Genomic DNA, 27,985 nt, shown 5'->3' with positions numbered 1-27,985 from the left:
TTGACAAAAATAATTGGGATAAATCTACATTTTATAATTAAGGGACATTTGATGAAAAAATATTGTCTCATGGAGTGGTCCATTTCAAGATTTTATAACTTGGCTAGTTGCCATATAATATCAGAAACGTACAAATTTCCTCTAAGCATCCACATGAACAATTCAACGAGTCACTTTAAACAGAAGAAACCAGATAAATTTGAAATGTAGCTGAGCAGCAGACATCATTTGTACATACCAGTTAAAAGACTATAAAGAATGGAATTACTGACGAGCAAAGTCACGATATATTGTTTAAGAATGCACAAACAGTCCCCTACGGTTTACATAAGAATGACGAGAAGCCTTCTCTTACGCGCACTCCTGCCACATAAGATCAGCAACAGAATCGAACTAAGATGAGCAGCAGCCAGATTTCTGGTTGACGGGTTGTCCGCGGATCTGCACTGTTGGCGGCCTTGCATTGTTCATTGGCTGACTTGCCATCCTGCATTATGTCGTGAAAGAAATGAGTGAATACCGATAGGACAGTGATAAATCTTTGAACTCAAAGACGCAGAAACTGTGCACGACTTGTGCCCAATTGAACCTTTTATCTTATAAAATACGGAGTAAGGAAAACACACACAGACATATGGAAAAGTACCTATTCTTGATTTCAGCAGCCATTGCCATGAAAGCCTGCTCCACATTGGTAGCATTTTTTGCACTGGTCTCCATGAAAGGGATCCCAATCTCATCCGCAAATGCCTGTTAAATTACCAATGAGTCAATAAGGAGAATCCATTAAACAAAAATATGGAAACAGAAACCAAGGGGAGGTTCACAAAATTTTCACCTTAGCTGTTTCATAAGACACAACTTTGTTAGCAGTGAGATCGGCCTTGTTGCCTACAAGAAGCTTGTTTACATTCTCGCTAGCATAACGGTCAATTTCATTTAACCATTGCTTAACATTGTTGAAGCTCTCTTGGTCTGTCACATCATAAACTATCTGCAACATACACCAACATTAATAAACAGAATCCACAGTACACAACCTCGAGGAAAACCGTGACCGTGACAATGAAACATAAAACAAATGAAGAAAAGCAAACTTACTATAATTCCATGTGCCCCACGGTAGTAGCTACTAGTAATTGTCCTAAAACGTTCTTGTCCAGCAGTGTCCCACTACATGTCCAGGGAGGCAAAGACAAATATGACAGATAAGTCTTATAGCTAGATTGACTAAACAACAGTGTTTCATACGATAAGAACATTATGAAATATGCACCAGAACTAAGTTTCAGCTCAATAATAATGCCAGAATAAGTGTTCCATTCCCACGATACATATTTGTTCATAATACAATCAACAAAGCGTAAACACATAAACAATCTCATGCAACAAGAAGTTCTACTAAAGTAGTTGAATGTAATTGAACAAACAATTGAAAAGGCACAACAAACCAGTAACACAACTCTTTAACAAGAAAACACACATATGATCCGAGAAAAAGGACACGAATAAAGAAGGAAAATAGTGCCCACTCTTAAAAGACTAAATGATTAAAACAACCAGCCACAAGACTTTGACATCAACGTTCAGATATGTGAGTAAAGGTATTCTTTAACTGCTAAATGGCTTAAATGCCCATGCAGTACCATATTTCAGAGAGAGAGAGAGAGAGAGTCTCACAATTTGAAGTTTAATGGTCTTCTCATCCTGCTCCACTGTGCGAATTTTCTACAGAGAAAGGACAAGAAAAATAATCAACAGTCATATCTTCTATAACATTATTTAGATCCCGAATATGAAGCTTACAAAATCAACTCCTATTGTGCTAATGTAGCTGTCCAGATATGAATCGTCCTGCATCATATAGATAGAGATAAAAGGTCAGCACTGATATTGATGAAGTCAGCTCCAGAAATGATTAGCCATATTACACTATGCTTCAGAAGCTCAGGAACAAGAAAATCTAAATTGAAAAGTCAGTTGGGATTCTCAAAGTTGATCAAAACAAATAATAATTTCCATGGGAGTAAGTATACACACCTGCACAGAATGTCACATTCAACAATAGGTATTATATGATAGAGAAAACCATGAATATGTTATTATACTAACTGAATATTTTGAGTAAATCAATACGATTCATAGTATTAGTTCTATGGTTACAACTTACATTGGAGGGATTTAAACCCTGGACCTATCCTAATCGTAACCCACTACCTACCCTCCCTCGCCGCTTGAGCTAACCCCAACAGCTTGATTCAAGAAACAAAGCATACATTTTATTTGCTTTCGACAATGGGTATTATAATTTCCACGGGAGTAAGTATTTATTTCATTTGATCAAAACAAAGAGGTATAAATTAAGCAGTTCGCTATAACAGGAGAGGCAGTAATGCAAACAATGAATCATGCAAAAACATCCGTATGAATTTAATCAAAAAGTATGAACAACTTACAGCAAACCTCAGAAGAAGACATGATTTTCCAACCCCAGAGTCTCCAATCAGCAAAAGTTTAAACAAGTAATCACTGCAGCAAATAACATTCCAACATAATCATTCATTAGCAATACTTCAAATCTGAATTCAACAGGTTCAGTCGCAAACTAACAATTAACCCTGTTGGTTTAACCACAGGTAATTTATATTTAGTAAATATGCATTCACTGAGCCCAAAAACTAGCTGACCATCAAGATCTTAGTTGACCTATTAACCTCCACACGATGATCCAAGCTACAATTTAAGATCTTAAGATAATTCAATGCTTCTTGTTTTATTCAGTAATCAAAATTAAAAGCCGAGACAAACAAAAATGAAATCAACTACAAATCCGATATTTTGGGTTTTCAGTTTCTTAATTTTCACAAGCAAACAAACAGAATTCCAACAAAATTAACAATTTTTCAAAAGGGTTTCAAAATTGACCACAAACCCATTACATTTCAGCATCAAATCATCACGGATCTAAAGAAAAGATCAAACCTTCAATCTGCTTTCGCCGAAATCAAAGAAAAGTAGTAAAAAAAAGACCCACTTTCATTTCCAAACATTTGAATGGTACAAAAATACTCAGATGCAAAGAGGGGCAAAAGTTCGCGTAATTGGAAACAAAAGTGAAAGGGGAAAGAGATCGGGAGCTTACTATTCAGGATTCATGACTGTGAGTCGTTGATCTGGTTAAAACTCGACCGGTCCAGGAAGAACAGAATCTGGACCAGGTCAGATTTTAGGAAGGAAAAGGTTGACGGAGCGAGAGGAGGAAAATAGAACTGGAAAAAATGACGAAGCGATGATGAAACCGAAAAGTTCGGTTATACTAAACACGTAAATTTGGAGCCAAAGACGCTGCCAACTCTGTGTTGGGCATGTCCCGTGGGCCAGATATTCTATTGTCTCTTTAGTTTGAATATACTCTTCGACCCGTTATGAATTATTTAATTATGATAGTTTTCATATCAGACGAGATTAGTTTAAAATCGGATTTAATCAAAATACATGAAATCTTATACTTTTATGATAAGTATTTCTATAAATGATGTAGTCAGATGCTTTATCTCAAAATTTGACTTTTGATTATAATTTGTAATCGAAAAGACTCAAAAGAGTGCCATTGAATATTTTTTCATCTAGATGATTGATCACTCCGTCAAAACTTGATAGCTAAACTTATAAATCATAACTTTTAAAATGAAATTTTGTATCTCAATGGTCAATATGTCGAGAATAAAATTAGAATGAAAGTAACACAAGATTCTACCACTAATTATTTTCAGTTATTAAGTTTTGCTTGATATGTAAGAAAAGCTCGTTCGACACAATTTTACCATTTAAGTCAATTCGTGTTATTTTGCTTTGTCATTTTAAGCGTGTAAAGAATAATGAGTAAATTAATTTGCATAGAAGATTGACAAGATGATGAAAAAAACAAACAAACAAACAAAAGCTGCCAAATTTTCAAGGTTTTGAACACGCTTCATGTTGACTTTTCTAGCTGGCTATATTGCTTCTTGATTCACGAGACGTCTCCTTAAATCGTATGGTTTACTTTTCTGAGTCGTAAATTATTATCATCTGATATCATTAGTTCTGTTGTATAAGAGTAATACAAGGACGATTGAGAGTTTTGAATTCTGACATGCAGTGATGATGCTCGGAGGACGGAGAGGAAGAAATCTGGGTCTGATCGAATGGTCTCGAAGGTCCTGCCATTGTAAGATCGGAAAGAATTTAGTCGAATTTTCAATCCCGGAATCTGAGTTGAATTCGGTAAATTTGAATCTGAGGAGAGAGAGAGAAATCGAGGCTGTCTAGCTCTCTCTGATGCAGGAAGAAGAGGAGAAAGAGTATGTGTCTACAACAATGTCTGAATCTGAATGTTAAAATAGGAATTGTGCAAGGTGTGAAGCGTAGGAGGTGTGTGAGTGAAATACGAAACTAGGAAATAGACACCACAATGTCTGAATTCAATAAAACTAGAACTAGAACAAGACATTGCTCTGAATCTGTATTGATCTATTCCAAAATATAAAAATTAAAAATAAGGTGTCAATTGAAGTAAGTGTCAATTGTAATGGCAGTTTTTGTTTATCTTAAATATATTTAAGTATATTTAAGTATTACAATACATGATTGACCTACATATAATTAACATAAATATTGTTATTGTAACTTTTTTACCAATTTTATACAAAATCACCCAAATAAAAATGTGACTCCTCTTAGAGACAAGTGATAAATGTTACTCTAGAATGATAAACATTTACGATATATTTATTTATTTGTAATTAATTACCTGGATTAGAGAAAAACCAAATAACAAAACGGCCACATAGAAGAAGCACAAAGGGGATATTGACATGCATGCATTCTCCGAAAACTTAACGCGAGACCTCTCCTTGGCCAACTCAGCTACAGGATCGTATATGGGCAGCTGATCTCCGCCTTGATCAAATGACACCGACACTCGCAGCCCTGACGGCCCCTTCCCGGCCGGCTGATGACGAAGTTGAGTGCATGAAGTACTCATCCGCTACCCGGCTCCAGCTTGCCGATCTATGCATCTTAATTAATCTCTTGAAACCGTGTGTACGTACTAGTTTCTTTCACTAATTAGCTTTTCTTTTTGTCGAAATTATTTCACTAATTATCAAGTGTGAGACACGAGAGAGCAAACAAAAGGTTAGGTCAAGACAGTCGGCTAAGTTTTGGGATCAGAACTAGTTTGTTGGATATTTTGACTGAAATATTATGTCATTATTTTATTTTGTTTCACGTGCACATGCATCCACTAGTCTCTCTCTCTCTCTCTCTCTCTCTCTCTCTCTCTCTCTCTCTCTCTCTATATATATATATATATATATATACATATGGACGGGATGGACCTAGTAGTATAGTAAGGAATTCAAAAACTAAAATGTTCTCTATTTGGATCTCTACTTCCTGAATTTGAGGTTGTCTTTATACCCAATTTAGGAAGTAGGGTTATTAATTAATTATTATCTATGTCAAATAGTGATGCTCACAAATCTGATGACTAGTTGTTTTATACTTATACATTAGGAAAATTGTTATTGACATTTTGAAAAAAGTTGTTATGCACTCTTACACGTATAGGGAATTTTTATACTGGAGATTTAAGAAACCTTCTTAACCATAGACATTCATCTAAAACATAATTCGTTTTGTCAAAGCAAAACAAAATTACAACTCCATTTAATAATCTTTATTCATAAGCTCTTCGACAAAAGAAAAGTTATAATAAGCTTGATTAACCCTTAAAAAAATGGATCATCTGCTGCAAAAGTTAGATCAATATTGTTTATTGAGTAAATTACATAAAACTACTTCAATCATAGGCCGAACCACAATCTCATACCTTATGTTTTAAAAATTACAATGTCATTCATAGCTAGGACTTGCCTTGCCGGGCTACATGCAAAGAAAAGAAATAACCATAATATTAGAGCCAACAAACTATGCTAGGAGTGGTACTTCTAGCCAGCCACATCACAAACTAGCTGAACCCTTGAATCTGCTATCCTGTTCCCTTCTACATTATAAGAGACTTACAATTTGTTCTAAAATTACTATAGTACTACTTGTCCAAAAACAGAGAAGAAAATTTAAACTAGTAATTAACAGACAAAAAAAGAGCACTAGCTAGCTTAAGATAATTATTGTTTTCATCAACTTGAGTGTGTTAATGAAGCTCTTCCCTTCTGCTAGATCATTGTTGGCAAGAAAATTCAGAAAATCTTTGAAGCTGCTTTCGCTGTACCTCCCAGGATTCTCTTCACTCACAAGCTCTTTGGCAGTGCCCATCTTCTCCTCCAATCCCAAACTATGCAGGCTAGCAATGGAGATTCTTGTCCTGTCACGGTTCAACGTGGCCCGGTGCACAACACTTTTGTACAATCCATTGCTTAGTACTTCAAAATGGTCACCCACATGGACTTGGAGAGCACCATGAAGCTGTGGGACTTGCTTCCATTTGCTGTCTCCGGTGTGCATGATTTCGAGCCCTGGGCAGCTCTGAAGAACAATGGTTAAGCAGCTGTAATCTGAATGGGGTGGCAACCCTAGTGCAATTTCAGGATTAGGGCACGGTGGGTAGCAGTTGACTGTAATGACTTGCATTCCATCTTCCATTTTCTTGCTTATGTAGTTTGGACCTATCCCTAGACTCTCAGTGATTGCTTCTGTTATCTCCATGCTCAGTTTCTTCACTTCTGAGCTATACTTGCCCATTGTTTCCCTACAACAATATTGCAATCATATAACTAATAATTAATAATGATAAAACAAATAAAAAGTAATAAACTATGTTCCAGAAAAGAAAGTGCCACGATTAACTCATATACAACATGCAAGTTCAGGTGATTGCGGCCCATTGCTTGCTTGCCCAGCTTTAGGCAAACCGATTTCACAAGAGGCGCTGAGGTCCTTAATGAAAATTTTCAATATCCAAAATGACCTTTAGCAATTAAATAAATTATACATTATACTCGTTGACTTCATCGCCAACCCTGCCACGTCTCTTTTTCGTCCTCTCTGACTCTGAGTTTCTTCGAATAGGAGTGGTGGGAGGTTCGTCGGATTTCTGGATTTTGTCTAAATTCGAGGCCTCTTAGTCGGATTTCTGGGCTTTGTCAAAATCTAGGTTGAACAAAGAATGCTAGATTTGCACCCTTCTTCTTGACACCCAAAATCTCAACGGGAAAGCCTTGACGTTTTCGCCGTTAACACCAACGGTAAGTCCTGAAATCGAAGTTCATCCATCTTCCGCGAGTGAAGACTAAGGGCCACTTGGGTTGGACCCAGAAGGAGCTGAAGACATGCTGAAAGCTCCAAAACGAGGGCGGTGAGTGGAAGATGACCAAGTGGTGGTAGTTGTGGGCAATATTGTTGACGACGAAGCCACTAACACGGAGGGAACTCTCCCACGACTTATCCCAAATCTCCATCGAGAGAGCAAGGATTGTGTTTGAGGGATTGCGGTTGGTGTTGCTACGGTGGTGGTCTTCGATAAAGGAGTGGAATTTGTCGACGACCTAGCCTTTCTTAGGATATAGCAGAGAAAGATAGAGAGAGAAGGATGAGAGAGGGAGTGAGCGGCGGAGAGGAAAGAAAATACAGGTTTTGCAAAAGAGGAGAACCAAACCTTGTGGAAGAATATAGAATAAAAAATTATGATTCCATAATAAAAGAAAAGATAAAGAGTAATAGTTGTATAGTAAATAGATGTTATAAATGTTGGATTATATGTTGAATGTTGGATTATGATTTCTTGTTAAACATTGGATTATATGTTTAAGATAAAGTTTATACATATTTTTCTTTTAAAAATAAAGTATATTTAGTAATTCACCTTTATTTGTTAAGAAAATTAAATTAATTGGACATCTAGTATTATACCATTTTTGGTCATTTTATACAGTCACAGCTGTTTTATATAAAAGTTTACCAAACACTATAATATTACTTTTTTTTTTCCAAAAGCACTTTTACAAAAAAGTTTACCAAACATTATGTTGCTTTATTTCACAGCTGCTTATTCTCACAGCACAGCAGAAACAGTTTTTTTTCAAAGCACAACAATATTACCAAACCAGCCCTGAATGTGATTTGCCAAAAAATGAAGAGCGACAACTGCCCAAATTAAGGATTTATCAAAGGTTGACAAAATTGGACAAGACTACAATTTAGCTGAATACCATGCATGGTCTTATTAAAAAAGATGTATCTATAGTTATAAATATAGTCGGCAACAGATGTTTTTTCTCTACCTTGTTTTTTTATACTTTTCCGAAATAGCAAGGCAATAGATAAGAGGGACATGCGTGAGAGCAAATAATTAAGAGAATGAACCTTGTAGATACGTACCTGTAATTAGAAGGATTGTTAGGCCAGTACTTGATCCAATCTGCCAACGGGTGAGCATAATGTTTGAGAAAAGCCCTCCAAAACTGAATCTTATCAAGTCCATCCTTCAAGCTTGTCCCGTACCTCACTGGGTTGTGAACATCATTAGACATGAACTTTGCCTTCTCTGAACCCGGCAAATTGAAAAACGCCAACGCCGACAGAAGAGCCTCATCCAACACAGTTTGACAGATGCCATGGTTCACAATCTAATGAGATGAACATGAAGATCATCAACTATTATTACTGTAACAAAGTTGATGTTCACATTGTAGATGTATTATTATATTGTTAGAATAGATTGTTATGCATAGTACGTGATTGCATTACAAAATTTTTGTAATCCTTTTATTTTTAATGGGTAGAATAGACTAACCAATATTTTAATTTTGCATGAAAAATTTTTGTAAGAGCGTGTTTAGTATACTTACTTGGAAGAACCCTAACTGATGACAAACATTTCTAATTTCTTCAATAACAAGTTCTCGTTCATCAGGGCCTTGTTTCAGTCTTCCAAAATCAATGGTCGGAACAGTGGGAATATCTGGAGTCAAACTTGGACGATGTGATGTTGGAATCACATAGCACCCAGGCACATATGGCAAGCCTCTCTCTTGTGCACTCTTCCCCATTGAATATGAGCTTGAACTTTTTTCGTCGTCCATCTTATTTCTGCGAAACCCTAACTTTCCTCAGCTAGAAAAGTACAGAATGCAAAGAGAAGAAGATAATTGTGAGATGATGGTTTGGTGCAAGATGCAAGAATAGCTAGGGTTTATATAGAAAAAGATTGTGTCACTATTAAGTTTCTATTGGCTGTACATTTATATAAAGACAGACTAATTGGACCCTTTTGCTTGTACCAAGTAAAAATATCAGGTAGACTGTATTTTTATATTTTAAATTATGTTTTGTAAATCCCATGATGTGATGATTGGTTAGATAATCTTTTAAATAAACAAAAGATTTAATGATCAACTATAGTATTTATGTACTCTACCAAATATGATTTAGTAGACGATCTCTCTGAAATCATTCTATACCCAATCTAACAAGCGAGATATTTGAGACACAAAACTATCAAATCAGTTGCATTTTGACGTGGGCGATAGTATTTTATTGATCAAAAGCAGGTCCAAAAGCACTTTCTCAAGGTTTGGTTAATTGGTTTCTCGTGTCGATCCAGAGATTTCCTGGGCCTACAAAACAAAAGAAATAAACTAGGTATTTGTTCATTTGTGAGGTCTGAATGTTGAGGAGATTGGGAAAGTCGTAAAACTGTGGGAAAGTAGGAATTTGTCATATATGGAAAGCAGATCCACCATGTACTTGGCCATGCATGCAGATAGGTCACATGTGTTATTAGTTATTGGATGAGATTCACTTGTCCCTCAATTTCGGGCTCATAGTTTCTTGAAAGGGTTGTGCTTTTTTGTTGCAGCTGTTTTGATTTAAAAACACAAATTTTAATTTCACCGGTTCTTGAAAGGGTTGTGGTTTTTTGTTGCAGCTGTTTTGATTAAAAAAAATAAATTTTAATGTCACTGGCATTTTCTCATTAAATTCCGGTAGTCTTCGAGCTTGACTCCGGATGAGAAGAGAAAAGAGAGACACAACGATAATGCCAAGAAATTTTTTTCAAAAGTGAGTATCTTTACAGACTTTCTGTAACCTCATCTTTGTGGCACCATTACTATGCCAACATTATAGAACAATGTGCCAAAAATATGAGGTGGTAAAAAGTTCATGAAGAGTTCCAATTAAGAGTCTCTTTAGCATTTCTCAATTATCAAGGTCCCATCTTCCTATGTAATGATATCTTGAGTCATTGGATCTAAAAAAATTTCTTGTTGAAGACAAGATGAAAGTTTACACATCATTTGGCTAGTTGCCTTAGCTAGTAACCATTCATCAGCCTCTTTGAGTTAATTTTCCCAGTTTTTTTTTTTTTTTTGGGGGGTCAAAGTAAGTTACTTTCATTCCATTAAATAAAAAGACTAGTACAAGGACAAGAAAGTTCAAAAGGTATCCCACAACTTAAATACAAGCCCAGCAAGAAAAAGCAAATATAACATAAAAGCCCAAAAAGGCCTAACTGAAAAATAACGAAAACCCTAAAATTAAAGAGGAAGCTAGTAGCCACCACCAAATCTGACACACCTCTATCGCAAGGCCACCACCACCAAGAAAACGAACCAAATAAAGCAACTGGATCAACAAAAAATGGGGGTGAGCGAGTCACCAGCGCAGTGAAAGCTCCCATAATCCTACCAAATAGTGCAAAATGCACTTTAACAGCCACCCAAAATCCAAGCACGTTGCCGAGGAGAAGCACCCGGGGCCAAATAGCAGTGGTCGGTAGTTGATGACAAGCGATGGAAAGAAGCATCGGAGCAAGAAAGGTGTTTGAAGGTTCCGATCTGAGACAAGCTCAGGGAATTGAGACAAAGCCCAAGAAAATTGAGACAAAACTCAAAGAAAGCCAAAAGTAAATTAGAAATAAAGCACTGCAGGAAAAAAATTATAAACAAAAGAGGAGGAGAAAAAGGAAATGGAAATGAAGGCTTGAAATGGGAGGACTTGAGGGTGTGGGTAGCGGGCTGGGATGCAGCAAGAGAGAAAGAGGCGGAGGGGGAAGGAGGAAAACTTGAAGGCGTGGGTAGCTGGCTAGAAAAGAGAAAGAAAAAGGGTAGCAACAAGGGGATGCCTGCCAACCCTAACCAGAGGAATGAGTTGGCGACAAAGGCTGGGATTTTGGGGGGTTTCTTGCGTGAGAGAAAAAAAGGTTGGGTTAATTTTTCGAGTTAAGTTTGTCTCATAGCAACCATGCTTAATAAGAACATCAACGGAACATTAAAAGTTTTCAGGTACGTAACAGATAGTGGGAGCAATGCATACACTAGACAATATGAAAATTCACACATCACTTTGGCTACCGACTATGCATCATTCTTTTTGAGTTATTTTGTCAAGGCATTTTCCCGCGTACCTAATAAGTGTTGAATTATTAGAAAGATAGGCCGAATGCCTACTTCCAACAACACCTATATTGTCCCCAACTTGGTAATTATCACCTACACAATCTATTAGGTGTCGGGTTTTATCACCAAATGCCTCAGTATTAGTTAGAGTGGGGTTATGGTATTTAAACTATTACTTCTCTTTCTTATACGACCGATATAGGATTCAACACGTCCCATCACGTGGGACCTAATTAGTGGGCCACACGTGGGAGATCCACACATTGTCAACCACGTGGAGCCAAGGAATCTCACCTTACATGCGGGACTAAAGGATCCACCATCATCGCACGGGGCCAAGGGGACCCACCCATTACATGGCACTACATTATGGGTCCGCTCCCCGGCTTTGATACCATGTAGAATTTTATGGCTTAATTTTCATGTCTTCCATAATTCTCAATATAAGTACATACAATCCTTGTTACATAAGGAAACAATAAAAGACACAAATATATCCTTCCTAAAACATATCTCTAATATTTACACAATATTTACATTCCTCTTCCTTAAATATTGACTCACCCCAATACTCCCCCTCAAGTTTGGTGCATAGATATCACACATACCCAACTTGATAAGTGAGTCATTGAAGCTCCTACTACACACAACATGAGTAAGAATATTTGCAAGTTGTTCTTCTGAGCTAACGAACGGTATTTACACCACATTATTCTCAAGCTTCTCTTTAATAAAATGTCGATCAACCTCAACATGCTTAGTCATATCATGCTGTATTGGATTTTGTGCTATTTCTCTCGCTGACTTATTGTCACAATACAAATTCAACGCCTCTTTTTGCTTAAAGCCGAGACCCATAGCAACTTTCATAGCCAAGGGATCTCACACACTACATGCACCATGCCTCTGAATTCGGCTTCCGCGGAAGACCGTGACACCACCTTTTGTTTCTTATTTCGCCAATTAACCAAATTACCTCCAACAAATGTAAAATACCCGGACGTAGAACGCCTATCAGTCATATCTCTTGCCCAATCGACATCAGTAAATCCCTCAATCTTCATATGGCTATGATGTTCATACAAAATTCCCTTCCTCAGAGTAAACTTCAAATACCCCAAAATTCGCATAACTGCAGTCATGTGATCCACACTTGGTGAGTGCATAACCTGACTCACCACACTCACTGCTTAGGCAATATCTGGACGAGTGTGGGACAAATAAATTAGTCTCCCTACCAGTCTCTGATATCTGCCTTTGTCAACTGGTTTCTGATCTGGATAAATCTATAAATAAGGTTTCTCAACAACAGGAGTGTCCACGGGTTTACATCTAAGCATACATGTCTCCTTCAATAAATCCATAACATATTTACGTTGAGACAAAAAAATACCTTTAAACGAACGAGCCACTTTTACTCCAAGGAAATATTTTAAATCTCCCAAATTTTTCATCTCAAATTCAGCGGCAAGACTCTTTTTCAGTTTTACCATCAATTCCGAATCATCACCTGTTATCATCATGTCCTCCACATAAATAATTAAAACTGTCACTTTGCCACTTCTCTGTTTTACAAACAACGTGTGGTCGGAGTGACTCTGGTAATATCCATTCCTTCTCATGACTTGAGTAAATCTACCAAACCATGCACGAGGCGATTGCTTAAGCCCATAAAGCGACTTTTGCAACCTACACATTCTAGTTTTCCCTCCAACATTATATCCCGGAAGAAAATCCATATATACTTCTTCTTCCAAATGCCCATGAAAGAAAGCATTTTTTACATCAAACTGTTTCAATGGCCAATTCAAATTTGCAGCTAATGAAATAAGAACACGTACTATATTCATCTTGGCTACTGGGGAAAAAGTTTCCTGGTAATCAATATCATACGTTTGACTATAACCTTTTGCTACTAACCTTACTTTATACATGTCTATTAATCTGTTGGCCTTATATTTAATTGTAAAGACCCATTTACACCCAACTATTTTTTTTCCTTTCAGTAGTTCCATCACTTCCCATGTATCATTCTTATGTAGTGTCATCATCTCTTCATCCATTGCAGCAGCCCATTTAGGATCCTTCAAGGCCTCCTTAACTCGGGTTGGTACTTGGATTGCTTGCACATTATTCGCCCATGGTTGGCATTTAGGCGCAAGGTTCTTGCATGACACATAATTTGTTATTGGATACTTTACTTTTCCTTCGGTAGAAAACCTTTCAGGAGGAACACCACGATTTTGCCTTGGTGGCAACTTATATGTACTTACAACATTATTTGGATTAGTTACATGAGCATTTGTAGTACTTACCTTAGGGATATTCAAAGAAGACACATTGAATGGCACTATCGAGCTAGATAGAGAGAGGATGATGTGGGTTCAGCAGATGGTACTTCTTCCCCTGATGTACTTAGTTCGGCAACAACTAGATGCTGGATTGTTGTAGCTTCCTCAGCATGACCTTGCCGATGGCCCACACCTGTCTTAGCAGGCAGCAGTTGAAGTCCTATATCACTCTCGGCAGTTCCTTGCCGAGAGACTGGTGTCCCATTTTTATCCTTGTCGTTAACACATGCTCTGCCTGAACTACATGTCACATCCTCTAGTACTTCTAACCACCCAAGATAACTATGATCACCACTAGTGTTCTCCCCCTGGTGATCTGAAGGTGATGGGATCGAAGAATAAAAATACTCTGATTAAAAAAAAAGTAACATCCATAGTCACATACATATGTTAAGCTTCAGGGTGATAGCACTTATACCCTTTCTGTTGGGGGGCAAATCCAACAAAAACGCACCGAAGGGCACATGGATCCAACTTGATACGATGAATCTTGTGGATTTGTCGTTGGATATGTAGTAGCCTTTTATTTTATTTTATGGAATTTATGTTTTATTCCTTGACTCTAGCTAGGCTTCACACCTTAGCTAGATAGCCATAGCTTCTTCATATATATTTTTTTTTGTTTTTCATCCAAGCAGATCAGGAATCCTGCACAATTGCACCTTATGCATTCAAATCCCTAAATTTTGGTACTACTTTTACAAAGAGACAACATCGTGCTTTTCTTGGAATTTGGACAAGGATAGGATGCAATTTATTGAACCGCTTCACTAAAATACAGTTTCTCACTTTTGCAATATCATGGGAAATTTGAAACTCAAAACTGAACTCGCGTGGATCCTAACTTTTACCCATCCTGTTGCCCCATATACTGGAATATGGGAATCAGCAATTTGTCATTTTGGTGCTGCTTCTGTTTCAAAACACCACCGAGTTGATATATGCATTCTTACATTCTTGAATTGTTGAAAAAAACTGGTGTATTATAGGGCTCAAATTCTGGAGGATCCTCATCCAAAAATAAATATACCTAATGATAACACTAATGAATAGAACATAAATAATGATAGTATGAAGTTTATCAAAAAAAATAATGATAGTATGAATGAAATATAGCTATGGGCTTTACTCTTTCTACGCAAACAAACACTTTCTACACTGTTTGTGTATCCCAAGTCATATTGCACACTGTCAATGTCGATAGATGCCAGTTGTAAGTTGTGAGTGTCAAAGAACATGTGCTCACTATTTCTTGACATACAAGTAACTTGGTCAATCCGAGTTAATAGTTGACAAAATTATGGAGCCTTATTTGGTTAGGTTTAGGAGTCCTTATTTAGTGCAATTAATTATGAAAACCTTAATTAGTTGACAAAGACTTTGTTAACATTTAGGACTATAATGAAATCCTAATTGATTTGGAATATCCCTTTAATCAATTAATAGGCCAGATTAAAGAGATAAGTGTCTATATATTAGGACATATTAGGAGGTTCCTGCACTCACAGCATTATCCTATCTTGTGCTAAAAACCCTATTTGATAGCAAGGACTCTCAGACTCTCAGTTGCTTGAGTGTAGAGGACTCCTTTTGAAACCCTAGCAGTCATGGCTTCTTCTTCCTCCGCTTTGGAAGATTAGTTTATTTCCCCTTAATTGTTTGATTGGTTTATTGTAACTATTTATGTTTTATCTATGATCCTGGTAACTTGTTTTTCAATTACTTCTTACACCAATAACATTCAAGGGTAAGCATGTTGACTGATGCCAACATATACCGATAACTTTTAAGCAAGCATGCCGACCAATGCCAACATATACCGAGTCGGTTTATCGACATATGGCCATAGCAACACATACAAATATAAAGCCATGAGGTTAGCAGCTACCCTACTCAGTACCCATAGAGGCAATTCGTTGAGCAATTAGAAGATAGCTTTCAAGAACATCTCCGATTTTTAAAAGACAACACCTAACATTTTTATAAAAAATTTCTGAGTTTGAAGGATCAGCTGACCCACCTTACCCCCAAGATGGATCTGCCCCTGGTGGCCATATGTTTAAATACTTATCTCAAAAAGAGACAATAGTGTGCTTTTAGTTGGACTTTGGACAGAGATGGGATAGAATATATTTTATTGATGGCAGAAGATCGTCCTCAATAAAAGACAGTTTCCCACTTTTGCATCATCGTGAGAATTGGGAATTCAGCTTGAGGATCATCATATAATTTGTCATTTGGTTGCTGCTTCTGTTTCAAATCAAATAATTGAGGGTCCCTAGTTGATACGTACATCCCCACATTCATGGACTGGTGAAAAAAAAAAGAAAAATTAAAGTATCAAATTGTCAATGGGGCAGAGAAAAAAACTAGGGTTTATGAAGAACACTTTCTCTCATAGTCATATGAAATATGAAAGCTGCAAGACTTGTTTGAGTGTTTGTTATACAAGCAATTTTATTTCCCATCTCAATTTCTTGTAGCACAAACATGCCTACATATGTGTCTCGAAGTCTTTGCCAAGGTCACCAAAAAGAGGATTTGGAGATGGAGGTCTTGAACTGCTCACCAACTTCCTCGTGGGGAATATATATTGATTTTTAAACCCAAATTTGAGCACAAAAGTTGGTTAAATCATCATCTACCAATCAAGACCCTATGACAAAGTTTAATTAAGTACTTGATGATTAGTTAAAGGCAGATTATTGTTCTCCTACAATCAAATAAAAATAATAAGATCGAAATAGTATCTATAATATTTAATAGATAATCAAGAAATTAAGCAAGAAATGCAATTCACTTCTCACAGTTGAAGTTAGGTCATCTAATTATTCACCAATCCTCGTACACAATATACCTATAAATGAAACTTCTTTCTTATTATGTCTCATTTCATCTCACAAATTAAAAATGGCAAAGCTGCCTCAAATTCTAGTTTGTGTTCTTCTTGTTCTTGGATTTGCATTGACAAGCTCCGCCACAGTTTACACAGTTGGGGACACCTCCGGCTGGGACATAAGCACTGACCTCAATTCATGGTCCAACAACAAGACATTCAAAGTTGGCGATGCGCTATGTAAGTATACATACATTATCCCATGACTCAGATCGAAACCAAATAGCGTATTTTCTGTTGAATAACAATACGAGCAATTCTTGAATAACCTCCTCAAAAGGTTAATGCAAATACACGATTTTTTGTTCTACGTCTTCTAGCTATATATAAACTCTCGTTTACTTTTGGTCATTGGGAAAACTCTTGTTTACTTTTGTGGTTTTGAGAAAACAAAACTTTGATGAATAACGAACCGATTTCAAGCAAATAATATAAAAATTCATTAGGTAACTTACTTCCGTTTAATTTCTTTTTAATTTTTTGTTTAATTTTACAGCTTTTCAGTACTCATCATCTAACAGTGTGAGTCAAGTGACCAAAGAAAGTTTTGATGTTTGCAACACAACAAAAGTTATAAAGACATATACGGGAGGAAACACAACAGTTACATTGACAAAACCTGGTGACTGGTACTTTGTGAGTGGGAGCAAGCTGTATTGTTTGGGAGGGATGAAGATCGTAGCAGAAGTAGAAAACAACCAGGCTTATGAGCCGGCCGGGGCGCCAGAGGCAGGAACTGGTTCCCGCCAAGGGGATCTTCCAAACCCTACTACTAAGAGCAACAGTCCCACCTCATCTGCTTTCATCAACTGTGGACCTAATGCCTTTGTGCTGGCCATCTTTGGTCTTATTGCTGTCACGCTATATATGGAAGTGACAATTTGAGATTTTGTATTTGTGATGAAATTATATTGACAATTTGAGTTTTGTATTTGTATTTGTGATGAAATTATATACATATTAGTATATTACATATGAATATATAGCAGGCTAGCAGCTACAGGTTTCGATACATTCTTAAGTTTCCTCTTAATTTCTCAAAGTTTAAAATTTGATTACAATTAGATTATGATTTACAGCTAAATAATGAAAAATAACTAAGGGAGATTATAGCTAAGTCTAAATCTAAATTTATTACGTACAAATCATGATTATTCATAAAATTTGAGTACATATAACTTATAAGGTCTGGCTGCTGATGAAAGTCGACATGCACAAAGCCAATTTCTGCTTGTTCATTTCCATATCAGGAAAAGAAGAATTTTGAGAGGCAATTGAGATATTAAAGTAACTTTCATTTCTTACAGTCTACGCAAAAGAAACGGGTCAAAATTAACAGTAATTGTTTTATTATCATCTTGTATGTGGCTGTAGCTGTATTAACCACCACAACAACCTATCATTTTGCTTAAACCAACTTAGGTTACATCAAATGATCAAGGAAAAGCTTTGACTTTTAATGTTCCAACATGTAAGTAATCTAATGATAAATGGTAGAATAAAAAAAGTATAATCAGCTGTGCGTCACTCAATTTTTATTTACTTGGAGCAGATTTTATATAGATTCGATTTATGCTAATACAATGACATAGATACATACTTGAGTATTAAATTTAAATTTTTTATAAGCTCGTTTGAAAATGCTTTTAAAATGCAACGTTTTTTGTGAAAATCTTTTTTTACACCAATCCTTAGTAAAAATCTAAGTAGATTATGAAAATGCACTTCAAGTGCTTCCTGCAATTCTAAAATGTACTTTAAGTGCAAGTACTTTTGGAACCCAATCAATTTTACTAAAAGTATTTTCAATTATTTTAAAAGTAGTTCCAAATGAGTCTTAGTAGTTGAAATAGTTTTTAATTGTAGCAATATCTTTGTAAATATCGTGTAGTTCACACCCCAAAAAAATCAGCAATTAATTAGCTTCTATTAATCAAAGTTTAGACCTTTAATATAGATCAATTAATTTAAAATGTGAAAGTAATGCTCACAAAGGGTGGTCATTTTCGGATTTGGATCCTCTCCCGAGCTAATGGAGAGCATCCTCCTCACCAATTATCCTGGGCCGTTAGATTTTTATCCAACGGCTACAATCATTATAACTTTGAAGGGACCTCCTGTTTGTAGCCGTTGGATAAAAATCCAACGGCCCAGGATAATTGATGAGGAGGATTCTCTCCATTAGCTCAGGAGAGGATCCAAGTCCGTCATTTTCGATTCTTATCCTCCTGTGGTCCCACCTGATATGGATAAATGAGTATTTTATCATGATCATCGGGTCAAGTGATCCGTATGTTTTAAATTTCATCCAACAGTTCATAATTATTACAATTTTTAAGAAATCAAAATAGATGACATTTTGAATGAAATTTGAAAGGTCCTGATCACTTGATCCAATGACATTGGTGAAGGAGATCTGGAGAGAGAATCTCTTCTCAAGATAAAGTTAAACTACCCGCCAAGCTCCCAGAAGGCGCGACACAATTCCTAGGAAATAACATACCAAATTAAACCAAATTAATTAAAAAACACATATAAATTGAAGAAATCTTGTTATTTATTTTCCTGGAAAATAAAATAATATTCATTATCCAAGAGCATGGTGTGTATATCAGCGTATGGGCATATTCTTTTCTTTTCTTTTTGTTTTTTTTAATTTTTGGATGAAAATAAAATTATGAAGAAATAAAAAAGATATTCAACAAAAAAAATAAAAATAAAGAAATAATATAATAATATAATAAACAGAAGAAACGTCACGAAAGACGAAACTCCCATTTTAGTCCAGCAGCGACACGTCACACCCAAAAATGCTCAAAACCTTAGCCACCATCTCCACCGCTTCACCACTCATCTCCACCGCCACCACGGCAACCGCCCCCAAATTCTCTCTCTGTAACCCCTTTCTTTCTCTTTCTAAGCTCCGACCCAAACCCGCCTCCAATGTCCCGCAAACCCACCGGACCATCTCCTTCCGGACCCCCCAAATGAACATCCTCAACAAGCTCGGCTTCGGCCCCAAGACCGCCGACCCCAACTCCGAATCCTCCGCCATCGCCCAGGGCCCCGACGATGACGTTCCGGCCCCGGGTCAGCAGTTCGCCCAGTTTGGAGCTGGGTGCTTCTGGGGTGTCGAGCTGGCGTTTCAGCGAGTGCCCGGCGTGACGAAGACGGAGGTTGGGTACAGCCAGGGGTTTCTGCACAACCCGAGTTACGAGGACGTGTGTACCGGCACCACCCAGCACTCGGAGGTCGTGAGAGTGCAGTACGACCCTAAAGAGTGCAGCTTTGAGAGCCTGCTCGATCTTTTCTGGTCCAGGCACGACCCAACCACGCTCAATCGCCAGGTGGGTTGCTCCAAATTTTGATAATTTCGTGTGGGTTGGACCAGTTTTTGTGAAATTTGATTGCTTTGGGTTGATAATCGTCTGTGTTTATTGATGAATTTTGGATAAACTTTGATTGATAAATTTTGGGTTTTCTTTTTCCGCAACTAATAAGATTGTGTATCAGTTTGAGATTGATTTGTTTTGCTACCTGATTTACTGAGGTTTTTGAAGAAATTGAGGTTTGGCTCTCTGTAAGTTACTTATCAATCGCATTCAAATCAGCACAACAAACAAAAGGAGATTTTGATTGACTATTCAACTTCTTGTATTGCTATAGTTAGTCCTACTTTGGTCATTTGTTTAACCGTTGTCAATTTGTTATCATAGTTGAGAAGCTATATCTTTTTAAGCAAGTGACTACTGAGAATTCAAATGTTTGAACGTCGCTGTCTAGATGTTCTGGTTATGAGTACTGCTTTACGTTTAGGCTTTCTTCTATTGTGAAATAGGAGTGAATGTTTTCATAAGAATGTCTACTCTCTGAATACTGTAGTGAAGAATATGATTGGAACTTTGTCTAAGAAGCTCTCTTGCAGTTACTTCAGTCGATGTCCCATTGTTGATTGTTAAAAGCTTTCACTTTAGGAATTTGGCTTCTTTCTTTTTGAATTCATGGTAAGTTAGTAGCATGAGTAAAAATCATGTTTATTAAAAAATCGATGGGCAAATACAATTTTTATGTTTATGTTATGTTCAGTTCGGTATGATTTCTGTTCGATTGCTGGAATTTTGCTTTGAGTTCATACAGTTACTTGAGGTCGTTTAGATTATTGAGAATAGATGGCATAGACTGGTGTTAAATTGGAAGCCTGTTAGAGGATGAAATTAGGAAGTAGGGTGCACAATTTCCATTTCAGGCAATCGATGAGGTTATCTTGACCTGTTGATAGAATTCTCCTGAACTATTATCTTTCAAGTTTTAACTGCTTACAAGAGTTCTGCTAATGGTATAGTCCTCTTCTGTTAAAGAAAGCATCGGGGAACACAAAGGAATAGTAAATAGGTTTATTTTGGATTTTATTAAGAACGTACATGACATTGTATGAGTGGATATCCAACGTGGTTAAGGGCTTAAGGCATAGTCCTGTTGGTCTCTAAGTTCAGTTTCCCCTATCAAAATATTGAAATAAATTACATATAGAGAGGGCAGCTTAGTGCCTTAGGCTCGTAGTGTAATACACCCAACGAAAAGATGCTCTTTTGCTATTAATTCTCTTAGCTACTTTCTTTGTAATGGTAAGTTACCAAAATACGTGGCCAGTTCCAGTACTTTGCATGAGGGTTCAAGTTACCAAAGAAGTGAATGATAAAATTAGCAGAACAAGTTCTTGAACAGGACTTTGATGAGATGCATATAGCAGCGTTGGTGAATGAGATCTCAGTTTCATTATTGAAGATCATTGTATAACCTAGGATTGACAGGACATTATTATTTGCAGGACTTGGCTTGTTTATGATTCCTTGTTTCACGTTATCAAACTCTATTAACCCAAAATTCGTCTTTGTCTTATTGCATGTCGATATCTTTTGTCGTCTCTCTTCTTCACATTCTTAAACGAATGTTATATTCATATATTTGTCCTAGTTATTCTCGTAAATAAAAATTCTACTATGTGATAATTTTTTTTTTTTTTTAACAAACGATATTATTTACACTAAGGGTGAAGGGGTGGGCTTAGCCTCACAATAGGCTAGCAATAATGTGGTTCAAATTCGCCTTTGGCGAGAATCGAACCTAAGACCTTTCACTTACAAGTGAAGAGAGTACCACTAGACCCTACTAAGTGGCTACTATGTGATATTTGATTATTCTTATTTGAGTGTGATCCAAAATATTATATTTGTCTTATGACCCGAGGAACCATAACAGTTTATCCATCTGTAATGGGCAGGGGGGTGATGTCGGGACACAATACAGATCCGGAATATACTTCTACACACCTGAGCAAGAGAAGGCAGCACGAGAATCTCTGGAACAACACCAGAAGAAAGTGAACCGAAAGATTGTCACAGAGATCCTTCCTGCCAAGAAGTTCTACAGAGCGGAGGAGTACCATCAGCAGTACCTTGCAAAAGGGGGACGTTTTGGTTTTGGTCAATCTGCTGAGAAAGGATGCAATGATCCAATCCGATGCTACGGCTAATCTATTTGGTAATGTCTCTAAAGGCAAACCGTACCCGTTATTGTTCATAGATAGATGCTTTTGTCCATATATTTGACGTGTAACCAGCTTCTGCGTACTTTGTCGAGTAAAGTATGGTATGAGTGAGCCTGGATCTATAAGTAATTTGTACTTTTGCGTGTGTTGCCTCATCTACTATTGGCTAAATTTGGAAGTGAAGAGCTGGTGTCTTCACTTTTGTGTTAAGGTTTCTGTCTGGCAATTGGTTTTGTTAATATATGTTATTGGCACTCTTACCTGTTCCAGGTAAGCTTCTTTTTCTTATTAGAAACCAATCCTATGCAATCTTTTCTCGGGAGTCGCACTAATTCAAGCTTGAGTTCCCAATACATGCAGCTTCTGCGCAAATGAGTAAAACTTGAATTTGACGGCTTTCATACCCCCGGTGCCTCTCTAGCACTCATCACGTGAGCCAGGTCTCAGTAGCACTCATCAAGTGACCTCACGTGATGAGTGTTGCAGAAACGCGGAGTATGCAAGTTCTTTTTGTTCGAAAAGCTCATTACCGATGTCCCCGCTTTGATAGATTATGCATGGAATATATGGGTAAGTCCTTACCCCTAGAATATAAAAGTTCCTTAGGGTAAACGGAGAGAGTTGGCAAGTAGTAACATGCATTACATACCTATATACTTTACAGGTGAGCATGAGCAAACCGAAATGCTGGAAGTCAGGGAGTGGGAGGCATATATAAGTTGGGTAAGTACGGTGTCGTATTATAAGCTACGTGACTTCCACTCCCTTGCCATAAACAGAGATACAGAAGCAAAGTTGTAAATCTAGAGAGAGAAATAGGTGTCAGTTCAGTAATTAAGTAATTAGATAGAACAGTAATTAATCAGATGTTAAATCTCAATTAATTGTGTGTTAAGTAGGTATTAGATCATGTGTGTTTTGTATTTGGATTAGGTGGCTGGCTCTGGATCACACATGAGAACACAACAAACACATGGGAGGTGAAGACTGAAGGGGACATATGCTTGCCTTGCGTCGCATGTATATCTACAGTTTGCCCATTTATGAGTCCCCAATGCGAAAGATTTACCTAGAACAAGTTCATCGTTTTATGGGCATTTTGGACTATTAGAAAAAAGTCATGCATAGACTCTCTTCACATGACATTTTAGTAGTGATTTGTAATGCCACGATGGTGGTGAAACTGTTACATGAAAATCTCTCTCTTTCCTAGTCAATCTAGTTCATGATTTTTCATTTAATAAATGATAGAACATTGCGTAAAGCTCATATACTTTTTTATTCTGCATGTGATCGTCAATACCAAAATCAAAAATCAAAAAATAAAATAGTTCCTTCCAATACCTATTCTAGATAAGTAAACATAGGACAGTCCCGAGATTTTGAGAGCCTTATGCGAGACTCAAATGAAGGCTCTTATAAGGTCGAAATTTTTTGTTGCTATTATATTTTTATATTTTTTTTATTGTGTATAAATTGATATAGCACAAAAGAAAATACATAAAATAAAGCATGGTGTGGTGGCTAGGTACAGAAATAAGAAGTACGAGAACACTTGCGCTATCGCTTAGAGCTTAATATAGTTAATTAGTGCACCTTTAAATACATATAATTTATATACAGATAAAATAAAACTTGTAAATCAAAGGCTCCTCTCGAACTAGGAGCTCTATGTGTAGCACCACCACTTGCATACCCTCAGAATCGGCTGTAAAGATGAGATAAAAATCAAAACTGAGAATCAAACATTTAGAATAATAAGGAAACGTGAGAGCACGGTCAATGCAGATAGGATAACACAGATGAGTGAGCTAGCAAGCAAGTGCCAGCAGTATGCTTAGGAGCACGAGAGCATATTTGACCAAAATATTTGCTGTAATATCACCTACACTTTCTTCTTTATTCAACAAACTAATAGTTCACATCACTAAATCATCAGATCATGCTCCATCGTGCATATAGTTGGACTGGGTCTACAGAGAAAGCAACAAGCTGATTAATTAGCTGCAATAATCAGTAGTTTGCCGGTTAATTATTACTTATTATTACCCCGATTTATTAACCCTAACCAACAAAACCAACATTTCAGTCATCCTGTAGCCGGTTTAATGATTGTGAACAATATTAGGACTATTTTTTCTTAAAGTTTTTTTTTTTGGTTGAATTTTTAAAGTTCAATATGTACAGATAACTTCAGACGACTGTCATTTTTTTAAAACTTATTCGGTACTATATTTCAGACGCGAATCATGCCATGACATATACTGCCATCAGAGAGGCCATAGAGACTTTTGTGTACAGCCAAGTGCCAATTCAAGAAACAAAGCTGCCAACCAAGGAAATAAATAGCTGTTTTAAAATTTTAATTCTTTTAGAAAAGGGAACCGTAATTCATACAAGAAACAAAGCTGTCAAGCAAGAAAAAACCAGCAGAGAGAGAGAGAGAGGCGATTCACGGTGTGATACTCCGATCTGATATGTTGCAAATAGCCAAAAGGCGAACAAGTTAGCTAGGATTTTACTTACTGCAAATCACACTTTTAATTATATGAGGGACAAGATTAATTTTGTAATATAATATATATATATATATATAGTGTATATGTATATATATTGTTTGATTGGCAAGGAAAGCTGGCAATGTGGGTGACGTGATGATTAAAAGTTCATACCAATTAACAACAGTGGAAAAGAAAGTCCTATTCTGAAATTATTGCAGCAGGAATTTCATAGGAAGTTGGTCTGTGTCTTCACCTTTACTTCTTGGATTTGGTTCAGAAATAAAGGGATTACTATATATAGTTTTACACTCACTTACGAAGAAATTTTTCAGTGTACCGAAAACACGACTTGATATTCTAAAAAATACTGCAAAATGATCATTAGGTACATTAATGATTTTGTGAGCTAACAATTTTCATTTTCTCTAAAACTTGATTTTGGAACAAACATGTTTCCTTTTTAAAATTTGTGTATTTTCTTTCTATTTAAAAATTGTTTAGTTTCATATTGTCCTTTTTCTCTAAGGATTCGGTTTTATTTTTCCTAATAGAATTGTTATTCCTTGAATCTTTCTCTAAACCAAAGTTAATTAGGAAAATGTAACCCTTCATACAAATAACACATAGCAAAATAAAAAATAAAATAATATCAGAAAGGAAAGCCTATATAAACGAAGCAGCCAACAGAAAAAAAAAAATGAAAAGAAAGGAAACCAACAGAAAAAAAAAAAAAAAAAAAAAAAACAGAGCAAATTAAACGCAACAATGGCTGAGCAGCTCGAGACGTCGACGACGAGCCCAGAATCCATGCCAAGAATAATAGCCTTCATGTCCTCCGTCCTCGAGCGGGTTTCCAACTCCAATGACCTGAACCGGCGGTTAGAGCCGACGCAGAAGCTGTCGGTCTTCCACTCCCTGACCACGCCCACCATTTCAATCCACAGCTACCTGCAGAGGATCTTCAAGTACGCCGACTGCAGCCCATCTTGCTTCGTCGTCGCCTACGTATATCTCGACCGTTTCACCCAGATGCAGCCATTGCTGCCCATTGATTCTTTCAGCGTTCACCGCTTGCTCATCACCAGCGTCTTGGTCTCTGCAAAGTTCATGGACGACATGTAAGCTTTCTTTTCTTTTTCCTTTTTTATTTCTTTTCGATTTCTTGATTTGGGTTCTTTTCTTTTGCTCTGATTCTTTCAAAGATTGTCTTTTTGGTGAGATTTTCAGATTTCTAATTCTGGGTTTTGTCTAGTTAATCAGATGGGTTAAATAAACTAGCTCAATTTAATCAAAAGTTTAATTTTTTCTGTGTGTGGGCAATACTAATTTGTTTACTTGTTGAACTGGGTTTTATTTACTTAACTAATGGGCTAGTTCATCTAGCTCAAATTAATCAAGTTTTTACTAATTTCTTTGCTTGTTGAACTGGGTTTTGTTATTTGTGTTTCAAGATTCAAGCTTTTTTAACCTGAAATTTGTTGAATTAATACTCTTATGATCTCTCTGTTTTTACATAATTTTTTTTCTTCTGGATATGGTTCTTTAGGAAATTGCATCTCAATATTTTAAGTAGAAAATTAAAGTGTATTTTGGTGGAAAATTGGGTAATTTTGCACGTTCAAAGTTTGTGATCACAGTTCTGTATTCTCTTCTTCTTCTTAATTCTGTCACATAATTACAAAATTAGGTTCATAATTAGTAATGGCATCGCCGTTTGGAAGCAACCACCGCCAAAAAGGAGGACAGCAATGGCCATGTGAATGCCTCCCGTCTTTTATGTGGTGTTGCTGTCCATGCCTGTAATTTTTCGGTTACGTCGTCGTTCTAGTATTACACGTGAATTAGTAAGATTATCCGACGGTGTGCATGTTTTCTCATCGCAAAACTCACGAGAAAAAGCGTCAGCTACGCATCATTATCGATGCTAACGACATCTCAATCAAAGGCCATGTTGATGTTGTTGATGTTTGTATAGTTTGCCAAAAGTTAACAAAATCCACCTGTTTTTGCTTCTCATCAGAGCCATGTATGATGCCTTAAGTTATAAGGTAGTCTTTGGTCCTATACAAACCCAGATAGTGGTCCAATATAACAGTAATAAGAGTAATGCTAGGGAGATTAAATTTAAAGATGAACACGTCTTTCAACGTTTAAGTAATAAACCAAATAATGTGTCACCAATAGAAATGAGCATATCTTTCAATGTTTAAGTAATAAACCAATCATCAACTTCTATATCATTTGGTTTCCAAAATTTAGTCTCCAGATTGAGTCTCCCTAGCTCTAATTAATCACTACAATTATTCAAAATATTTGGTTAGAACTTAGAAAATATAACTAATTAATCTTATCTACATTTGCTTCTTGCAGTTACTACAACAATGCATTTTATGCCAGAGTTGGAGGGATCAGCACGCAAGAGATGAACCTTCTTGAGGTGGACTTCTTGTTCGGATTAGGGTTCCAAATGAACGTGACGCCGGCAACGTATTACACCTACTGCACTTACCTTCAGAGAGAAATGCTGCTGCAATATCCTCTACAATTTGCAGATTCTCCTGTGGATTTGGCAAGACGTTTGAAGCTTCACTGCTCCTTTGATGAAGATGAATCCACCCATCAAAAGCAGCTTGCTGTTTAAGCACTTTTTAGCGTTGGAAAAGTTGGGGACAATGTATGTGGGTTTCTTCTGCATTCGGTGTAATCAACATATATAGGTTGTTTTGAGAAGTTTTGGGCCATATGGGCTCAAAGCCCCATTGGAGTTTTTGAGTGTATATAGTTGAATGGCCTATATGCTGTCAGCAGAAGCAACAAGTTAAAAGCTTTTCTTACTTAGAGCCCAATTCATGCTCTTCTAAATTTGTGTAAGGTGCCCAATTCATGCTTGTTTAGGATTCGTTTGATAATTCTTTCGTTTTTAATTTTTCTATTATTATTTGTGCTCTTGTTAACTTGTATGAGTACTAGAAGGGGAGATTTTTGTGACATAAGATGACATGATCTCTTTTAAGATGATTTGATTTCTCATAAAATTGCTCATTGTTCTTGATCCATAGAAGCTTAAAAAAAGAGGATCAAGCCATCTGCACATATGAGTGACAGGGGTCATCTTTAGATAACCTAACAGGCTTCAATCTCATACAAGTCATCTACGTTTTTTTCCCACCCACCACCCTGATCCTAACAAGCACTGTTATGTAAAAGAAGATTTAACACGAAGTATATGAAAAATAAATGAGTCAAACTTGAAACGTTCTTTTAATATTGAGAAGAGAAATATCAAT

The 27,985-nt window shown here is 36.7% G+C and overlaps 6 protein-coding genes across 6 annotated transcripts; 3 read left to right on the top strand and 3 right to left on the bottom strand.

The window, feature by feature from the left end:
• Nucleotides 1-75: 75 nt before the first annotated feature.
• On the bottom strand, nucleotides 76-3,285 carry LOC103952764 (GTP-binding protein YPTM2-like). Its single transcript, XM_009364439.3, has 8 exons — nucleotides 3,143-3,285; nucleotides 2,457-2,529; nucleotides 1,807-1,854; nucleotides 1,681-1,728; nucleotides 1,102-1,173; nucleotides 839-994; nucleotides 647-750; nucleotides 76-487 (listed from the first exon to the last, which is right to left on the bottom strand). The coding sequence occupies exons 1-8, from the start codon at nucleotides 3,154-3,156 to the stop codon at nucleotides 394-396; spliced, it is 609 nt and encodes a 202-aa protein (XP_009362714.1). The 5' UTR covers nucleotides 3,157-3,285; the 3' UTR covers nucleotides 76-393.
• A 577-nt stretch (nucleotides 3,286-3,862) lies between these two features.
• Nucleotides 3,863-5,208, bottom strand: LOC125480256. The gene is made up of 2 exons (XM_048590862.1): nucleotides 4,793-5,208; nucleotides 3,863-4,202 (listed from the first exon to the last, which is right to left on the bottom strand). Exons 1-2 carry the CDS (start codon nucleotides 5,024-5,026, stop codon nucleotides 4,068-4,070), a joined length of 369 nt encoding a protein of 122 aa, XP_048446819.1. The 5' UTR covers nucleotides 5,027-5,208; the 3' UTR covers nucleotides 3,863-4,067.
• A 951-nt stretch (nucleotides 5,209-6,159) lies between these two features.
• Nucleotides 6,160-9,151, bottom strand: LOC103952842 (flavanone 3-dioxygenase 3-like). The gene is made up of 3 exons (XM_048590788.1): nucleotides 8,853-9,151; nucleotides 8,383-8,630; nucleotides 6,160-6,754 (listed from the first exon to the last, which is right to left on the bottom strand). Exons 1-3 carry the CDS (start codon nucleotides 9,084-9,086, stop codon nucleotides 6,160-6,162), a joined length of 1,077 nt encoding a protein of 358 aa, XP_048446745.1. The 5' UTR covers nucleotides 9,087-9,151.
• Nucleotides 9,152-16,660: 7,509 nt separating this feature from the next.
• On the top strand, nucleotides 16,661-17,624 carry LOC103952768 (mavicyanin-like). Its single transcript, XM_009364442.2, has 2 exons — nucleotides 16,661-16,829; nucleotides 17,146-17,624. Exons 1-2 carry the CDS (start codon nucleotides 16,664-16,666, stop codon nucleotides 17,532-17,534), a joined length of 555 nt encoding a protein of 184 aa, XP_009362717.1. The 5' UTR covers nucleotides 16,661-16,663; the 3' UTR covers nucleotides 17,535-17,624.
• Nucleotides 17,625-19,406: 1,782 nt separating this feature from the next.
• Nucleotides 19,407-22,457, top strand: LOC103952769 (peptide methionine sulfoxide reductase A1). Its single transcript, XM_009364445.3, has 2 exons — nucleotides 19,407-19,996; nucleotides 21,931-22,457. Exons 1-2 carry the CDS (start codon nucleotides 19,460-19,462, stop codon nucleotides 22,180-22,182), a joined length of 789 nt encoding a protein of 262 aa, XP_009362720.2. The 5' UTR covers nucleotides 19,407-19,459; the 3' UTR covers nucleotides 22,183-22,457.
• A 2,704-nt stretch (nucleotides 22,458-25,161) lies between these two features.
• Nucleotides 25,162-27,633, top strand: LOC103952770 (cyclin-U4-1-like). Its single transcript, XM_009364446.3, has 2 exons — nucleotides 25,162-25,816; nucleotides 27,069-27,633. Exons 1-2 carry the CDS (start codon nucleotides 25,464-25,466, stop codon nucleotides 27,337-27,339), a joined length of 624 nt encoding a protein of 207 aa, XP_009362721.2. The 5' UTR covers nucleotides 25,162-25,463; the 3' UTR covers nucleotides 27,340-27,633.
• Nucleotides 27,634-27,985: the final 352 nt, after the last annotated feature.

The sequence above is a fragment of a genome, unplaced genomic scaffold (genome assembly GCF_019419815.1).
Source record: "Pyrus x bretschneideri cultivar Hongxiangsu unplaced genomic scaffold, Pyrus_bretschneideri_v1 Contig32, whole genome shotgun sequence".
Lineage (NCBI taxonomy): Eukaryota > Viridiplantae > Streptophyta > Magnoliopsida > Rosales > Rosaceae > Pyrus > Pyrus x bretschneideri.
The sequence above is the reverse complement of the archived record's forward strand: the minus strand, read 5'-3'. Positions and strand labels throughout refer to the sequence as shown.

Excerpts from the sequence above, each read along its gene's own strand:
- LOC103952764 (XM_009364439.3), bottom strand. Across the intron at positions 1,855-2,456 it reads GTCTTCTTCTGAGGTTTGCT|GACGATTCATATCTGGACAG; the intron begins GTAAGTTGTTCA and ends TATATGATGCAG. Across the intron at positions 1,729-1,806 it reads GCACAATAGGAGTTGATTTT|AAAATTCGCACAGTGGAGCA; the intron begins GTAAGCTTCATA and ends CTTTCTCTGTAG.
- LOC125480256 (XM_048590862.1), bottom strand. The coding sequence starts at position 5,026 with ATGAGTACTTCATGCACTCAACTTCGTCATCAGCCGGCCGGGAAGGGG. Across the intron at positions 4,203-4,792 it reads TTGGTTTTTCTCTAATCCAG|GACCTTCGAGACCATTCGAT; the intron begins GTAATTAATTAC and ends TTACAATGGCAG.
- LOC103952842 (XM_048590788.1), bottom strand. The coding sequence starts at position 9,086 with ATGGACGACGAAAAAAGTTCAAGCTCATATTCAATGGGGAAGAGTGCA. Across the intron at positions 8,631-8,852 it reads ATCAGTTAGGGTTCTTCCAA|ATTGTGAACCATGGCATCTG; the intron begins GTAAGTATACTA and ends TCATCTCATTAG. Across the intron at positions 6,755-8,382 it reads AACAATCCTTCTAATTACAG|GGAAACAATGGGCAAGTATA; the intron begins GTACGTATCTAC and ends ATATTGTTGTAG.
- LOC103952768 (XM_009364442.2), top strand. The coding sequence starts at position 16,664 with ATGGCAAAGCTGCCTCAAATTCTAGTTTGTGTTCTTCTTGTTCTTGGA. Across the intron at positions 16,830-17,145 it reads CAAAGTTGGCGATGCGCTAT|CTTTTCAGTACTCATCATCT; the intron begins GTAAGTATACAT and ends TTAATTTTACAG.
- LOC103952769 (XM_009364445.3), top strand. The coding sequence starts at position 19,460 with ATGCTCAAAACCTTAGCCACCATCTCCACCGCTTCACCACTCATCTCC. Across the intron at positions 19,997-21,930 it reads CAACCACGCTCAATCGCCAG|GGGGGTGATGTCGGGACACA; the intron begins GTGGGTTGCTCC and ends TGTAATGGGCAG.
- LOC103952770 (XM_009364446.3), top strand. The coding sequence starts at position 25,464 with ATGGCTGAGCAGCTCGAGACGTCGACGACGAGCCCAGAATCCATGCCA. Across the intron at positions 25,817-27,068 it reads GCAAAGTTCATGGACGACAT|TTACTACAACAATGCATTTT; the intron begins GTAAGCTTTCTT and ends TGCTTCTTGCAG.